Genomic DNA, 18,369 nt, shown 5'->3' on the forward strand with positions numbered 1-18,369 from the left:
TTTGTTTTACAGCGCTTTATTATTTTTGTACTTTTTACAGCCAAAATTTAGTTGCCCACCCGACTACAATTAAGTTGTTTAAACAAATGTGTTGTAATGGTAGAAAAAATGTGCGTGTGTCTGAAAACTGTAGGTACTGGGGGTATTTACAATTTTTTTAAAGGATACTTTATAAAAAAAAAAGTTGAGAAACACTGTTCTAGTCTATAGCATCTTAACTGATTGTAATCACAATATGGCACTGTCAGCACTAGCCAGAGGGAGAAGAGAAATAATTCAAGGACAAAGTTAGCAAAATGTACTTCTGCATGCTCCCTCCTTTCCACAAACTCCCTTCCAGACCCCACATCCAGACCCTCCTGCACCCCAAACCCTACCCCGAGCTCCTTTCTGCACCCAGCCTCTGTCCCAGACCCTGCACCCTCTCCAAAGAAAAGTGTGTTCCTTTACCACTTACCAAAATCTTAGAGTGCGTTGCCCATCAAAAATTATTGCTCAGCCCTGGCTTAAACAATAGATTTAAGATGATGGAGATTTGCAAAGTAATCTGAATGAGACAAAAGCACAGTAGAACTGAAATTCTCATGGTTGTTCTGCTTGGAGGAAACTTTTGTTGCATTTAGGAATATCTATAATATTGGAGCTACAATTGATCAATTTTCCAAATGCCACTGTTGGTTAAACCCAGTCGGTTTGAGTTTGAGTTTGAGTTTAACTATTTGAGATTACAGATATACCGGTAATCAGTACTCATGACTGGATTCTTACAGCTGCAGCTCTAATGCTAAGCTGTGCGTCATTTAAAATAATTCCTAACTTGTGACTGCAAAGTATTAGTTTCCAAGTCAATATAAAAATGTCCATTTTTGTTTTGCCTGTTAATAGGCAAATATGCACTTAATGGAACCAACTGAAATTTTAAAACTTACTAGAAAGCTCTTTGGGGGAGGGACTCTTTGGCTGTATCTACACTGGTGCGATCTTGCGCAAAAGTGGACACTCTTGCGCAAAAACTTGCTGCCTGTCTACACTGGCCACGTGTTCTTGCGCAAGTAAACTGACATTCTAATGTATGAAATCAGGGCTTCTTGTGCAAGAACTCTGACACTCCCGCTCAGGAAGAAGCCCTTTTGCGCAAGAGCTCTTCCAGAAGAGGCCGGTGTAGACAGGCAACATGAATTTCTTGCCCAAGAAAGCCCTATGGTTAAAATGGCCATCAGAGCTTTCTTGCGCAAGAGAGCGTCTACACTGGCATGGATGCTCTTGAGCAAAAGCACATGCCAGTGTAGACACTCTCTTCTGGAAGAGTTTTTACAGAAGAACTCTTCCACAAAAGAGCTTTTTGCGTGAGAATGCGCCAGTGTAGACGTAGCCTTCAGGTTTGTATAGTGTCTAGCATCAGAGGGTCACTATGACAATATAAATTATAATTATCGTTATTTTGGCTCATACTTTTTCATATATTAGCATATGCATTGGTTAAACTGAATGATGGTTTTACTTCCCCATGCGGAGTATGTTGTATATCCACAAATGGAGATTGTCTTGTAGCAGTCCATTATCCACAAGAGGTGAGCTTTGCTCTCTAAATCCAAGCAAGTTTAGTGGCTTCCCTGATGAAGGGTGTTCACTGCTTTGCAATGAAGGATTCTATTGGCTGTACCCTTTCATTTTTATTCTTAAATGTTGTAAATCAAAGTGTAGAAACATTCTTGTCTAGGAAAGAATTAAGGATTCTGAGTTCTCTAAGCAAAAAAGTTGGGTCCCAGTGAGACTTTAGATGATGATTCTCTAGAAGCCAATAAATTACATTCTCTCAGTTAAGAAGTGCTGCTGGAGGAGGAGGTGGTGAATTATTTAGGATAAATGATTCAGCTTCAAAAATAATTCTGCTAACGCTCTGGAATACTGGCAGGCTCAGAATCATAAAAGCAGTCCCCATTAAAAGAAAATCTCTGCAGTGAGGATAAATCTTCTTCTAAGGATTTTATTTTTACACTGCTCATCCTGTGGGAAGGACACCACTCCACTGTTGGGAAAATCCTGATATTTTAGATTCTTTAATGGAGTCATCCACTGCCAGTGAGATTTTTTTTTTTTTTTTTATAGCGGAGCCGGATCTGAAATAATTCAGATGTTGCCAGTGCCTTATTATGAAGCCATGTGATATAGATACTCTGGTCAAAAATTTAAAACCTTGCTTGCCTAAAAAGAAGCACTTAAATCCATAGATGGACACACACATGAAAATGGAGTTATTTTCCACAGTGCAAGGCAGGATGAGTTTCTGCTGAGGTCAGAGATGCAGGTGCTCAATCATTCTGACAGTCTGGCCCCTTTCATTTAGGCACCTAACTTGAATAGTGATATATTGATCCAGTACAGTGCTTTTCAGTGGCAGATCTTAAAGCACTTTTCAAAGAGCTCAGTATGATCAACTTTTTATAGATGGGGAAATCAAGGCACTGAGCAGGTGAGTGACTAGCTGCCCAGGTTTGAAAATGTTGGCCTTTTCACAATAGATCAGAATTTCTTCTTAACACATTTTCTAGTACTAAAGACAAATTCCTGCAATGAGAATCTTGTTTTGATGGCAGAGCCAGTCTCACACCTGTGTATCTCTGATTCCTCTCCTACCCTTAAAACTGTGCATTGAGCAAATTGTTTCCAGAGGAGGAGGAAGGGGTTGGATTCTTTCCTCCTGGAGACTATCATCACTGATCCTTAACCAGCCACAGGAGTTGCTACAAACTGCTACCATACCAGGCCTTTCTCTCAACATCCCGTACCCCCCAAGACTCAGCACACTGCCTCTGTAAACTGCCCTGCTTTTGTTTTGTGTACGTTCGTGTGTGCACGCGCACAGCCCTCTCCCCCGGCAACTCAGTATTATCTACTGAATAATGTAAAATTTGTCCAGTCAATTAAGCTATTTAATAGTACAAGTAGTGGAACCTCTATGGCTGTTTAGGAGAAACAAAACATTGTGTCACATACTATCCTTGAAGAGCATTCTCATTGCTGTGTAAGATGGGCACGGGAGAGTGATAATTTGAGTGAGGACTAGTAATAACTAGATGGAGTACAGAATTATTGTAATTTACTAACAAGGAAAGTTCTGTTGTTCCTATCCACAGCACAGTATATTTCTTTCAGCCGTGCTTTGTGCCAGATCCTGACTGGAACTGAATACCTACGAGTTGAATGGGAGGTGCAATTGCAGGATTAGTCCCTTAATGTGAACAGCTGGCTTAAGGCTTTTAATCACATTTTTTTAAGTGGTGCTGAGTGCTTTGTTCTTGGCTACACTTATAGCTATGCTATGCTCAGTACCAACTTAGTTGCACAAATTCCTTGTGCTCATTATCAGCAGTGCATGTTTTTGCTAATGTAAACAAGACCCAAGAGTATGAGTATATGTCTGAAAAGAGCTCTACCAAATGTGGATGACATTATATATGTTGAGCTGAGCTACATGCTCTCCCAGGTGCTATACATACTCCTGGGGGAATTCTGCGCCAAAAAAATAAAAGCTGTGGGCACCTTATTTTAAAATTCTACGTATTTCATTTGCTAACATAACAAAATAATCATGTCAGTTTCAATTATTGTGGCAATTTTATTTCAAAATACCTGCCAGCAACTATGTTTTGTAACAATACAGACAATAGAAACAGAACTAGGAAATGTTTTTTTGATAAATAGATTCCTTACTAGGCATGTTAATACAGAACTTGGATTGATTCATTTAAACTCAAAATATAAAAATATATTTCCCGTGTCCCTCAAAAACACTGCAAAGGCTCAGAGGAGTCAGGAGTAACAGAGGAGATTAGGGAAAGGGAAGTAACTTCTGGGAGCCTATGAGAGAATCTGGAGGGTTGTTGAGTATGGAGGTGGAGAAGTATGTAACAGTTGTTTTTTGTGGGAGGGAAGAGAGGGATGGCTAAAGAGTTGGGGAGCCTCCTAATTAAGTCCTGGCTAATACCTAGTTTCTCGCATTCATTCAGGCACATCTGCCCTGTCAGTCTATCCCTGTCACTTCCACTATTTTGACCCCCAGTCTGTGAGCTCCACAAGCAGCTCTGTGTGCCCCAATTGGTCTGTCGTCCCCTCACCTGGCACCTCTGGTATGTCACTGTAAGGAAAAAGTAGCCTCTGCTTTTTTCCCTTGACTTGCTGGCTGCTCCTGCTAGTGAGCTAGCTGCCTATTTTCTGGTGCTACAGCAGCCCCTGGTGGGAAAAAATGCAATTGCAGCACCTCTCTAGCAGAATATATTATTCTGCAGAGAAAATAAATCTGTGGGAGACATGAATTCTGTACATGCACAGTGGTGCAGAGTTTCCCCCAGGAGTAAATATAGATGACTGCTGTCCCTCCTCTGGTCTGGAAACCCAGAATATACCTCAGTTTGTAAAGTTCAGCTATTAAAGAGTCGGGGGGTACGTGGAGTTTAATTTAAAATACCCCGCTCTACACATTTAAATTCATTTTGGTGTGTGGGGATGATTTAAGTCCCCACTACCAGTTAACTTCTGCCCTCTTAACCCTTAACTTTTAACCATCCTCCCAACTTGATAAAATATCTGGCAAGTTCAAGTTGTAATGGACGAAAGTGGGCGTGGACAGTAGGTTTCAAGACAGAGGTCCCTTCTCTGAAAGTCCTGCTGCCAACCACCTTTTTTAAATCGCATGACAGCAATAAATAAACTCTCTTGCTCCCCATGAACAGAATTTGGTAGTCTGTGCTGCTCAGTACGGATTGCAGCAGGAAGGGAGGAATTTATCCAAGACTAGATGATCTAATTATCCTTTCTGGCAGAGATGTCAGGTTTACAGCATCACAGTTCAGAGGTATAAATATGTTGCGGCAAGGATCATACAGTTTCCATAATCAGGTTTTTCAAAGGGGCTGCATTTTAAAGATCTTGCTTTCTGCTAATTGGGACTGCTCTGCTGCGTTAGAGGGGGAGCCAGGGAAATACCTGTTGCATGTGAAAAGGATGCAGTCCCTGATGCAGCATGTTATTTTCAACATATATTTAAACTGCCCCTTTAGTTCACTCTTCTGTGATCTTCCCATCAATTTTTTGCAGCACTTTTAGCTCCTGAAGCAGTTCTAAGCCCAGATGTTCACAAGGGAAACTTCCTCCAATTACCCTTACTTTGGGAAGCTGCTGGTAAAAACGGTTCATTGCTTTTCAAAATCCCTGGCTTGCTTTCAAGTTCTTTTAAAGAATCTTCAATGTATATATGTTAGGGATGTTAACGGTTAATTGATGGGCTGGAGCAGCCCCCTGTGGGTAGAGAGCTGCTCCTGCCCAACAGGCCTGCAGTACCGCGGGCATTAGGTGCTCCAGCTCAGCCAGAGCAGCTTCAGCCTGGCCGGAGCAGCACACGCCACTCCGCAAGTGCGGGGGCTCTCTGTCCAGGCCAGAGCTACTCCCGCCTGCATTGTGGTGCCTCTGCAGTCCGTCTAGCCCTGTTCAGGCAGTTAACTGATACAGCATAATGTTAACTGATTCAATGGGATTTGACATCCCTAGTATACGTGACTTTCTTTACATAGTGCCAGCATTAAGATCACCTGCTCCTATTAAATCCTAAATTTGTGTGTCTTTTCCCTAATTTGAAATGTCCCCATTTTGTGTGGGCACTGTTGTAAGGCAAAGCTTCTGAATTAGTTGTCTGGCTATGGTGTTAAATTCAAAAATGGAATAAAAGTGTGATTGGAAAATGTTTTGCTTTGCATGAAGATATACTTGTGAGGAAGCTATACAAGCCTCTAAATATTACCATAGGATGTCAAGCAGTAAGACTCTTCCCCCGCCCACCGCCATGTGATTATGTAGACGTGTTTGGGCACAGCTTGCTTTTCGTTCCATTTGTTCTCTCTGTCTCTCAGATATGAACATGTCCTGCAGGACAGCAGAATGACATTATACATCATCTGTGTCCACAGGCTCTGCCCTCTCGTGGGCTCGCTCCCCTGGACATTATTTGGGGACCAGCAAAGCTCCCAGGCAGCCCAGCCTGAGCAGATTCCACCTCCCAAGGGTCTTGGCCATTCAGCTCTGGCTGCAGCCATTCAGGCGGCCTGTCCCCTGGCCCAGAGACTGCTTCAGCTGGTGCGAGGCCTGGGGCGCAGCCCTCCCACTCTGGGAATGGAGGCAGGCTCTCACGCCCTGGGGTGCCGCAACTTGCTTCAGGGCCGCTTGCTTGTGCTGCTGCTGTTCTTGGCACTCATGGGCTGCTGGACCAGCAGGCTCGGGAGAAGCGCAAGTACAGGGCGAGGTGCCCCACATTCCTGGCCAGCCCTCCCCCCCCATCTTCTGCTGTGCCCTGAGTGGCCGTGTCCTGAGCCCAATGCTGAGCCGCCCCGGTGTGATGCAAGCCCAGTCTGTCTCTCAAGCCCAGACTTGCTCCTTCCCACCCAGCCACGCATTGGGCTACAGCAGCGAGGGCCCCGAAGCCAAGTAAAGTGCCTCCCACCCGTCATGCCGAGACCCCACACTCCCAGCCTACTCGTGTCCCCTGCCCCCAGCCAGACACCATGCCCCCAGCCTTCTCCTGCACACTCTCCCACCCTGACCTTGCACCCTCAGCCCCTCCTGCACCCTACTTCCTGCCCACATCCTGCACCCCCATCCCTATCCCACTCACTGGCAGCCCTGTCCTGCTCACTGAACCCCTCATTCTTGGCCCCGTCCTAGAACCTAGAGGGGCCCACAAAATCCACTAATCCTGGAACCCTAGAAGAGTTAATCTGGCCTGAGGCCTGGAACTTCGGTCTTGCTCCCCCTCCTCCCCCCATGAGGCTGGAACGCCAAAGGAGTGAGGTGTTTTAGTTGGTGGCCGCATCAGTGAGTGTTGGGGGATTTCGGAGGGGCGCTTTTTCCTTTTCATTTGTGTGCTCCCTAACTGATTTTTCTATCGGTCAGTAGCCCCTGACCCAAAAAAGGCTCTCCATCCCTGCTGTAAATAAAGACAATGTTGAAACCTTTTTGTGTTGGACATATTTCATATACAGGCAGTCCCCGGGTTACGTACAAGATAGGGACTGTAGGTTTGTTCTTAAGTTGAATTTGTATGTAAGTCGGAACTGGTACATATTGTAGGGGAAACTCTAGCCAAACATTTCTCCAGAGCTCAGTTTTATTCTCCCACACCTCACTTCCCTCAGTCCTTTATTCTCAAGCTGAGGTGTCTGCTGAGAAAAGCCGCTCCGCGTCTCCCTGGTCTGCTGAGGGGGGCGCTAGGTTCACATCTCCCTGGTCTGCTGGGGGGAAGCAGCTAGTGCGGGGTTGCCTCACCCCGTTTGTAAGTAGGGCTCCGATGTACGGTAAGTCGGATCCATGTAACCCGGGGACTGCCTGTATTGAAAATGAAGCCTGGCCAACAAGGCCCCAGTCGGGGTTGCAGTGTCCTATCCTGGTCCCGATCCTGGGGAAGGACCCGCGGTCCAGCCCCTATTTGACTGCAGAAATGGCTGGTGGCAGCCCCCCTCCTGCTGTGGCGTGGCTAGGAGGAGAGGCCACGATCTGGCTGTGGCAGGCAAAGGGGTGGTGGTGAGCGTAGCAAGCAGGGGGCGCAGCCCCTTAGTATTTCTTTAGATTGGTTTAAAATGTGGCCACCCAGAAACCTGGGTGCCTAATGGTGCAGGATTTGGTGGTTAAAGACACAGAGCACTGCATTGAAATGGTTATGACAAATCAATCCAAGTATATTTTACCTCCAGTTCCTCAAAGCAGAATTTGCTTTTACATTCACTACTCATGCAGAAGCAGACTAATTTAACCATATTTTTCTTCCAGGGCATTTGCTTGTTAAAGGAAATCAAGAAAAAATGTCAAAATCATTGAAAAACTACATTACAATTAAGGTAATTGTTATAAAATAGAGAATTTTTCGTGTGTGGGGGTGTTTAATATGCTATAACTCATTATGGCCCTGATTCAAGAAAACACATGGACACATGCTTTTATCATGTATTTAAATCAGGGGTGGGGAACCTAAGGCGCAGGGGCCGGATGTGGCCGCTGGGTTGCCTGGATCTGGCCCCTGAGGCTTAGGTCTTCCCCCAGTATTGGGAAGCCCATGCTGGCACTTCAGCTCCCCTGCCGCCTCCCTAGCCCCTGCCTGATTGTTCTGTGGGTTAGTGGCTTCCGACCCAAAAAAGGTTCCGCATCCCTGGTTTAAATCCTGTCCCGTATAGGAATGCCTTCCCCAGTTTTCCAGACCTGAAAAAGAGGTTTCTAGGCTTGAAAGCTTATTAAAAAGTCTGAGGGGTAGCTGTGTTAGTCTGTAACTTTAAAAACAGCGAGCAGCTCTGTGGCACCTTAGAGACTAACAAAAATATATAGGATCATGAGCTTTGTGGGCAAAACCCACCTGATCAGATGATGAGCTGGGTTTTGCCCACAAAAGCTCATGACCCTATTTATTTTTGTTAGCCTCTAAGGTGCCACAGGACTGCCTGTTCCTTGAAAGCATCTCTCTCACCAGCAGAAACTGTTTCCATTGTTCAAATTGGGGTCTTTGTGCTCATTGTGTCATATTTTGGCATGTTAACCGTTACTTATGGATATGAAATCTGTTCTTACTCAAGGGTTGCTTAGAAGCCAAAGGACAAGACAATGGGCCATAATCAAAAGGTATATTTCAGCTCTCTTCAAATGGTGAATCTGATACTCCTGTCTTAAACTATGTGAGCAAAGATACGCATTCTGGAACACAACATTCATGCTATCTATTAAACTGGTCAGCAGGCAAGCAGATGCTGCTTTGTTAAAACATAGGCTCTTCATATTCTTTTACAGTCTGAGGATGCTACTTTTTTCAGATTTCATGTCTTATCTCATTTAGCACGAAGCCAGATTTGATATGGAACTGACCTATATCTTCCAATGCCATTCTCTTATTAAAACAAATAGACCTTTATCTCAGCAAATATCAAGGGCCAGGAGCCTCTGTGATCCTGGTGGATGGTAAAAGTGTATTAGACAGGCATAGGCTTTTGCCAAAAGCAGCTTTCTTAGTTAACTCTGCTACAGCAATCTCTTCTGGTGGCTCCCGTTTGTGTTCATTAGTGGGTTTAACGAACACATAGACGGTAGCCACCAGAAGAGGTGGTGTGGAATAGGGATGTAAGGGACTGGTTGACTATCTGATAAGCAAATGCTTATCGGATAGTCGAGTAGCAACTTGATTAGTCGCTTCCCCCCCCCCTCCTTGCTGTCTTTATCAGAGAGAGGCAGCAAGGAGGGAGAGCAGAAGCCGATGCTGGGGGGAGCTGGCTTTAAGCCGGTTCCTCTCAGCACTGGCTCCGCGGGGGGCAAGTGAGGCATAGACGCAGCGGGAAAACGGTGCGACTGGGGGCTGCTTTAGTCCCTGCTCCACTGGTTCCCACTACAGGCACTTCTCACTATCAGAGGCAGCGGGGGGAGGAGAGTTAGGGGAAGTTGCTGCAAAGCAGCCCCTATCTGTGGGGAGTTGGCTCTCCCCCTCCCCCCTGTCCCTGCACAGGGGCTGTTGCCTCCAAGCAGCTGCTGTTGGTGGCGGTCGGGGCAGCAGCCGCTGTCCGAGGCCAGCTCTGGCTGCTGTGAACAAGGGCTGTTTCCGCAGCAGTCTCTGTTTGCGGCGGCCACGGCTGAACTGCTGGACTCAGCATGATCAGGGACCAAGCAGTCCTGGCTCATACTGATGGCTGCACCTGTGCGTTTTAAATGTATGAAGAGCCCAGCAGCTTTTACTACATTTACAGTGCAGAGCTACCACGCAGGTGACTCCAGAGCCGGCACGAGCCAGGACGGCTCAATCTTGGCTTGAGTTGGCTCCTTGAGTTACCCCCGCTGCGGCTCTGCAGAGCAGCCCTTATCGACTAATCGTATAGTCGGTACAAATTGTATCGACTATCCGATTAGCCAGATAATCGCATTTTAACATCCTTAGTGTGGAAAACAGTTTGTCCTTGATTACAATTAAGCTGTGTTGAGCATCAGTTCAGCTGCACTCACTTCTGACATCCGTTGTCAGCAATGGGTAATTTACCTCATGTAGACTAGGATTAAAAGACTGTCTCAGCACATTCATTCCTCTTTCTCTGCCCTCCTGGAAAACTAATTATAATCCTTTGAAAATCAGAGTGCAATGTGAGCTGCTTTATTCTTAATTCTCCTGATGCTGTCTGTATATACAGCTAAGCCTCATCTGCCATAGGAAAGCTATCTATTGCTGACAATTTTGACAGTAATTTTCCTAGTGTAGACAGATGCTGGAGAGGAATTAGAGGAATGAGGGTTACCACAATATGCACAACTTCAAAAAATAGAAGTCCTCCTCAGTTGCATTTCTAATGGAATGTTATGTGCTGAGAGAATGTTCTTGCACAGGTGAGGAGAACTTTGTCATCGCAAATAACTTCTACATCCAGGCAAGTCAGATACATTTAAAACTAAATAACTGCTGACTGAGCACTCCTCCCTGCAGTACCTCATGGGTCATTTTTCTTTAGTCTAAATATAAATAGATTTAGCCAGGATTAATGAATGTAATCCTGCCCCATAGGTAATTTTCAGAGCAGTAAACCAAACTTCCTCCCCTTTAGTCATTCAGCATCTTGAAATTTAAACCCCACATGGGACTTCTTTTCATGTGTTGTGAAAAATTCAAGACTAGAATGCTGCTGCCTGCTTTACTGCCTTCCCTTTGCCTCCATACCAGCAATATACTGAACACACTGCAGATAGTCGACGAGGCACAGCTGTCCTTTCTCCTTTCCTGCAGCCATATTGGATGCCCTTGATCAAACTGTGCTTTTCTGAAGTGTTTCACATGCACACACCTTCTGGCCTGCTAAAATAGCTATTCATATTCTTCCCCCAAAACTGGTTTTGTGTGAATACTTTCAGTTTTCCCACTAGGGAAGTAAGCGACTAGTCAACTACCCAATAAGCATATATTTGTTGAGTAGTAACTCAACTAGTCACTCCTCCCTCTGACAGAGGCAGCAAGGGGGGAGCAGGAGCTGGTGCTTGGGAGGGGGGAAGCTGATTTAAAAGCTGGTTTTCCCACGCCAGCACTGTCTCTGTGGGGGAGCAGGGGAGGCAGAGGCTAGTGGGGGGACTGGGCGTGAGCTGGGACAGCTGATTCCCAGCTCACACCCAGTCCATCCACTGCGGCTCTACAGTTTCCCCCCCTTATTGACTAATTGAGTAGTCTATGGAAATTCAATCGACTACTCGATTAGCTGATTAAACACAATTTAACATCCCTATTTCCCACACATCCTGTTTTGAAGGACAACCTGTTTCTCCCCAAAACATAGATTTAAAAACAAATATCCATCCATCCTTTTCCAATTCAGATGTATCGTATGGTCCTTGCCCCAACTCAGAGTTTTGATTCATTTATTTCCTTCCTAAGGCATAATACTCTTCTGCCACAAACTAGCACAATGTCTTCAGATATTTTGAATTAACTGAGTTCTATAAAGGGTTTAGAAAGATTTCATATCCCAATCTGATTCTTAATTTAATTTAGCCTTAGTTGCCCCAATTATTTCTATTTTCCTTCTAGATGCTATATATGCTCAAAGTTTTGCTACCTCCACTGTGCCACTTGCTTTAATATTGAAACAGAAGCTAAATTTCTATGTGCATTTCTTTACTTTCCCATCTTTTCCTACTTGTACTAAGTTCTCATTGAAATGCTAAAGTTCAGCAGCACTTGGATGCTACCAATTTACTACCTCTCACCTGCTGATTTAAAAGATTGTGAATGTAGCATTCACTGTTACCTGCCACTCTTTGTGCTGAGCAGTAGACAAGGTTGTCAAGAGGTTGACCATTTTTAAATAAACCATCATGATTTGAAATGGTTCTTTAGAATACGCTGTCAAATTCTTTTATTACAAGAGTGAAGTTTTAAAGCAACCTTAACATTAATTCAAAATGAGGGACCTACCCTCTGGACAAGTAAGATTTTGATACATCATTATGGATAAATCAGGGGAGTAGAGGAGCAGTTAACTGCCATAGAGTCCCAATTTTCCTTCTATTCCGACATATTCTATTCCTCTAATTATAACCTAAATTAAACTAATCGGGCTCGTCTACATTGGCCCCTTTTCCGGAAGGGGCATGCTAATTTTTCAGATCGTAATAGGGAAATCCGCGGGGGATTTAAATATCCCCCGCGGCATTTAAATAAAAATGTCTGCCGCTTTTTTCCGGCTTTTAGAAAAGCCGGAAAAGAGCGTCTACACTGGCCCCGATCCGGCCCGATCCTCCGGAAAAAAGCCCTTTTCCGAAGGATCTCTTATTCCTACTCTTATTCCTACTTCTCCCTTGCCATTACTATTGTCTCTGAATCTCAGCAGAACGTTTCAGGTTTATTTTTCTCTTTGTCCTTTATCCTGTGTGTTTGTGTGGGATGATCGTCATTATAAATATTTAATTTTCAGAGTCCATCTTTCAATTAATTACTTCTGTGGGGGGTAACCTGCGGTCTAATGGGATTCTGCATGCAGCCCGAGAGAGATTTTGTTTACCATTGACCATGAGCAGGGTTGCCAGATTCTGTTAGTTTTCCTTCCACAAATTTTTTTTCCCCTACTGGTATTGCTAAAGTGACACACACCTAAAGCAAGGGCATGGGAAGTGAGGTGTGTGCTGATTGCACATAACATTGACTGTGAGAGCCATGCATTCCCTCCACATCCAATCAAAGCCCTGCTATGGTTGAATACGCTTACCCCGCTTATGGTTGAATCCGCTTCTAGGTATGTAAGTGTAGTTAGCAAAACTGTCCTATCTTGGGGAAACTATCATCTTACGACAATCTTGCGGTCCATTGAGATGGAGGGCCGCTCATGCAGCCCACTCACTAGCCTAGGTTGCCCATCGTTGCTTTGCACCAACAGTTGGCATCAATCTGATATTGTATAGTTTAATTTTGTCACAAATAAACTTTAAAATAAAATTGAAAGGTGAATTATAATTGCAAAACTGGATAATCACAAATGTATTTATTAATCCTTCCCAAAATGAACACAAAAGGCAGACATACAAATCACACCAAAAAGAAAGTGTAAAATTACACAGAGAAGATCCAGTGTATCTGGTACAATACTGATTTTTATTTATTTATATATTGATTAGGAATTTTTGATGAAGAATTCAGCGGATGAATTCAGAATGTTTTGTTTGCGCAGCAAGTACAGATCGGGTAAGAAAAAAAATAGTGTGTGGTTGTGTGTGTGTGGGGGGGTGCTGATTAGTTTGCCTTTTCACACAGTACTCCAAAATACTGAGGTGTCAGTGCTGCAGTGTGTAGTTATCTTCGTGTGGGGCTAAGCTAATTTAATTTCCATGAATAGAAGACTGTTCAGCATTTTGCAAATGTGCTTTTGTAGGGCCTTGATTCAGAAAATCCCCAGTCAAGCCACCACATTGAGGCTTTTATTCATAAACTCTACTTATCTCTGATTTTTTAATCTGTAGAAGCCAGTTGTGTAGAGATTAAGATTAACAAAATTTGGGGAAAGAACCCAGTGTATTGGTGTATTATCATAGAATTCTAGGACTGGAAGGGACCTTGAGAGGTCATCGAGTCCAGTCCTCTGCCCTCATGGCAGGACCAAGTACTGTCTAGACTCTAGACCATGGGTTCCCAAACTGGGGGGCATAAAGAAATTCCACGGGGGGGACATGAGACGACCCAGCCTCCTCCCCCCATCAAGTTTTGCTGCCCTGGTCAGTTCCTTTTTTTTTTTTTTTTTTTTTTTTTAAAACAAGTTTTGCTGCTACTTTCTTTGGGGGGGGGGGGTCTTTGAAGGGGGTGAGGGTTTTTCAAAAATCAAAAAGGGGGCGTGATGCCGAAAGGTTTGGGAACCACTGGTCTAGACCATCCCTGATAGGCATTTATCTAACCTACTCTTAAATATCTCCAAAGATGGAGATTCCACAACCTCCCTGGGCAATTTATTCCAATGTTTAACCACCCTGACAGTTAGGAACTTTTTCCTAATGTCCAACTTAAACCTCCCTTGCTGCAGTTTGAGCCCATTGCTTCTTGTTCTATCCTCAGAGGCCAGGAAGAGCAATTTTTCTCCCGCCTCCTTGTGACACTCTTTTAGATACCTGAAAACCACTATCCTGTCCCCTCTCAATCTTCTCTTTTTAACTAAACAAGCCAAATTCTTTCAGTCTTCCTTCATAGGTTATGTTCCCTAGACCTTTAATCATTCTTGTTGCTTTTCTCTGGACCGTCTCCAATTTCTCCACATCTTTCTTGAAATGTGGTACCCAGAACTGGACACAATACTCCAACTGAGGCCTAACCAGTGCAGAGTAGAGCAGAAGAATGACTTCTCGTGTCTTGCTCACAACACATCTGTTAATTAATGTTAGGAGCACTACTTGTGTATTTATATTTTTGTAATCACTGTAGTTTTGTGGCTTAGGTGGCTAAAAGGGGAGCTTTAACATTGTTTAATGGCATGTTGAAATTCACTTGAATTACTATTTGATAAATTAATAGTCCTTTGAAAGGAACTGAAATTCTCTGCAAAAAATCCTGTGCCAAGTTTCTCTCTGTTGCATGCCAGATTGCATTAAAGCAGTGAATAGCCCACTTACACAAAATGGATCTTAATGCAGACAGCAACAGTTTTACTCTATTCAGTGCACCCTATTGAAATTCATTGAAAGAGAATTGAGATTGTTACTGAAGTTAGGTCACACAGTCCATTCTTGCTGATGGTATTGTAATTATGGGCCAGAGCATACTACCCTTGTACTGTGGTGATCATTGAGCGGGCCACGAGGCACCCCAAAGTTGCAGCTATAACAGTAAAATTGAGAGAGCTGAGGTAGTTAAAGACCTATTATTTTGGTAACGTGTGCTGATCTGTAACATGCTGGGAATTTTCATGTGCAAGCAGTTCACTGGCAGGTGGTCTTGCTGCTGAAATAACTAGCTCTTTGTGGGAGCTACGCTTTTCTGCTGTCTCAATGGATCCTTGCTCATGCTAGGGTGTGTCTGCACTATAGCGGCACAGGTACGCAGGGCCGGCTTTAGGAAGTGCGGGGCCCAATTCGAACCACTTTGGCGGGGGGCTCCCCACCCCCCAACCAGGATTTTTTTTTTGTTGTTGAGAAAAAAAAAATTAAGTCTTTGTTAAGAAAGTGTCAATTCTGTGGTCAAATTCCAGGCCTTAGTGATTTCAGCACCAATGATTTCACTAGGTAATATGGTACCTCACCACCATTGCCTCCTTTGCACTGCCCTTCAACACACTGCCTGCATGTTGAGTCCAAGATCAGTCTAGACAAGATTTTATCAATGATTTTTTGCTCAAGCGATCACTGAGACGAGACAAGGACTCTCAATTGATTCTAGTCAGCTCTGCCTTTAAACACTGGGGCTACGTCTAGACTGGCATGATTTTCCACAAATGCTTTTAACTGAAAAGTTTTCCCATTAAAAGCATTTGCGGAAAAGAGTGTCTAGATTGGCACAGACACTTTTCCGCAAAAGCACTTTTTGTGGAAAAACGTCCGTGCCAATCTAGACGCGGTTTTGTGCAAGAAAGCCCCGATCGCCATTTTCGCTAACGGGACTTTTTTTCACAAAACAATACCGCGTTGTCTACACTGGCCCTCTTGCGCAAAAGCATTTGCGCAAGAGGCTTTTTGCCCTAACAGGAGCAGCATAGCATTTCCACAAGAACACTGACAATCTTACATGAGATCGTCAGTGTTCTTACAGAAATTCAAGCAGCTAGTGTAGACAGCTGGCAAGTTTTTCCGCAAAAGCAGCTGCTTTTGTGGAAAAACTTGCCAGTCTAGACGCAGCCTGGATGTAAAGTGTCAGATATAATTGAGACCTCCCAAATAGACTCTACACCACCAGAAATAAAACCTGTTTCCATCTTTTCTGACTTTCAGTTAGATGTGACTCACTATCCTCTGCTTAGTGTTCAAGTTATGGTAGACCCTAAGCCCGGTCATATTCAGTTCAGGTCTTTTAATCATACAATATGGATAACAACATTTCATTCTCCCAGCTCCAAGTCTTAAGTGAATTTCAACCCAAAAGAGCCAAAATTGATCACCTTGACACAGCAAGTGTCTACTGATCTCTGTGGCAAAATAGGTTGTCTATATAAATAAGGTCTGCTTGTGAAGCCTTTTCCTACAGTTGATTAACAGATGGCAGTAGATAGCTCATTCAGACCTCTGGCTGATAATAGTCAGTCACTCTGACCAGTCATTAACCATAGTCATGGACTCACCCTACTCTCCATTGTCTCTCTGATTCTCTGATGACCTGTGACAAAAAAGGAGGGTGGAAAGGGAAACTGAAGGGAGAGACCTCTCTCTAAATTCACCAAAGAGCAGTATTGCCAACCCACAAATCACAAGGGACGCCTGCACAAAGTTATGAGAATGGTCTACAAGTCATAAAATATTTAAAAAATAAAACATGTTGGATTTTATTGGCCTTTTGTTTGAGTATTTAGGGTTCATGTTTTAAAGCTTTCCTCCTTAGCTGTAAGGCCCAGAAGTATAAAGAACTTTTTTTAAATGAAAGCTGAGATTCCTACATAATCAACTGACTCCAGGCCTTTAGAAAAACACCAAATGTTTTGAGACTCATGATAAAACAATGGAGGAATTCTTGTGAGCCCATGCTTTGCCCACAGTATGAATAAAAAAAAACCCAACAACAACTTCTCCACTGAACAACCTAATGAGATTCTGCAAATGATGACCCGAATTCAACAGCTCCTGATATGAACAGGTATCAACCTAGTTTTTCATATTTGAGATGGGTTACCAGGAATCATATATGATAATATGAAATCTTTCCACTCTCAAGTCAGCATATTCACAAAGCACCTATAATTTTGATCCATTTTATATTATTTTTCTTCCAGGGGCAACTGACCCTTCCGGCCCCCTCACTACGTCACTGCCCCCCCCCCCCCTGCAGATCTATCATCTTATGCATGTGAAAGATCTGTGAGAGCCGTCCCATGAATCTGCAGTTAGTGTCTGTGGTGCTGGCTTCTGGGTGGTGTCTCAATGCTGCCACATTCACCTCCAAAGAGGGGGCTTCCCAAAGCAGGCCCTTGCTGCTGACTCCCAAGGCATCCACAGGTCCAGTCTCCCTTCAATGGGCCCACTTCCCAGGGCTCATTGATCTTGGATCTGGCTTCCATCCCCTCTCCAATCCCCATCAGAATTACTGTGCCCTCCTGGCTTAGGAAACGAATAAACAGGAGGAAGGATTGGAAATTAACCCACCCAGTCTCATGTCCTGTAGGCAGGGAATGAGCCATCTACGTCAGGCCCCAGCTGGAGTATCATGTCCAGTTCTGGGCGCCACATTTCAGGAAATGTAGAGAAACTGGAGAAAGTCCAGAGAAGATCAACACAAATGATGAAAGGTTTAGAGAACATGAGATATGAGGCAAGGCTGAAGAAATTGGCCTTGTTTACCTTGGAAAAGAGAAGACTGAAAAGGGACATGAGAGCAGCTTTCAAGTATCTAAAAGAGTATCACTAGGAAGAGGAAGAAAAATTGTGCTGCTTGGCCCCTGAGATTAGGATGAGAAGCAATGGGCTTAAATTGCAGCAAGGGAGGTTTAGGTTGGATATTAGGAAAAACCTCCTGCCTGTCAGGATGGTTAAACATTGGAATAAATTGCCTAGGGAGATTTTGGAATCTCCATCACTGGAGATATTTAAGACCAGGTTAGACAGACACCTGTCAGGGATGAGCTAGGGCAAGTCAACTTTGGAAGTCCCGGGAGCCACACTGATACTTAACATGCTGAGGGCCTCAACTTAAGTGTGGTTGCATATGCAAGCAAATATATACAAATAGCTTCTCTCGCACTGATAGGCATGAATACAAAGATTAAGGCAAGACTACACAACACACAGGCCCTATTTAAGTCAGTTCTGCTGATATTAATAAAATGCAGTATTTACCCCATTTCTACACATGTGACAGCACTTTTCATGAGCAATGACAGTCCAAGAATTTAACTACTAAAACATTTCAACAGAAGATCATTAAACTGACTACTTTTTTGTTTTGGCTCCCACTCACCGGCCACGTGTTGATCTCCACATAAATCCAAACCGCTCTGCGGGGCACAAACAAACTGGCCGTGGGCAGCATACCAAGTTGTTAATAAATATTTTTAAACCTTTACCTTTTCTCTCTGCTGCCATGTCTCCCCTTGCTCCATCAGCTCCCCTGGTGCCTGCTGCCCCTAACCCCTCACCCTCCTCTGCTGTCCTGACTCCTGCCCTTCTCACTGCCCTCAGCCCTCCTGCGACCTGCCCTCCTCC

The 18,369-nt window shown here is 44.1% G+C and overlaps 1 protein-coding gene across 8 annotated transcripts in view; it reads left to right on the forward strand.

Moving 5' to 3' along the window:
• Nucleotides 1-18,369, forward strand: part of CARS2 (cysteinyl-tRNA synthetase 2, mitochondrial) — a 62,490-nt gene that overhangs the window by 29,759 nt on the left and 14,362 nt on the right. For all 8 annotated transcript variants that reach the window (XM_075918559.1, XM_075918552.1, XM_075918553.1 and 5 more), the window contains 2 exons: nt 7,816-7,883; nt 13,162-13,228. In XM_075918559.1, coding sequence (XP_075774674.1) covers nt 7,816-7,883; nt 13,162-13,228 — 135 coding nt within the window. The remainder of the gene's footprint in view (nt 1-7,815; nt 7,884-13,161; nt 13,229-18,369) is intronic.

The sequence above is a fragment of the Pelodiscus sinensis genome, chromosome 1 (genome assembly GCF_049634645.1).
Source record: "Pelodiscus sinensis isolate JC-2024 chromosome 1, ASM4963464v1, whole genome shotgun sequence".
Lineage (NCBI taxonomy): Eukaryota > Metazoa > Chordata > Testudines > Trionychidae > Pelodiscus > Pelodiscus sinensis.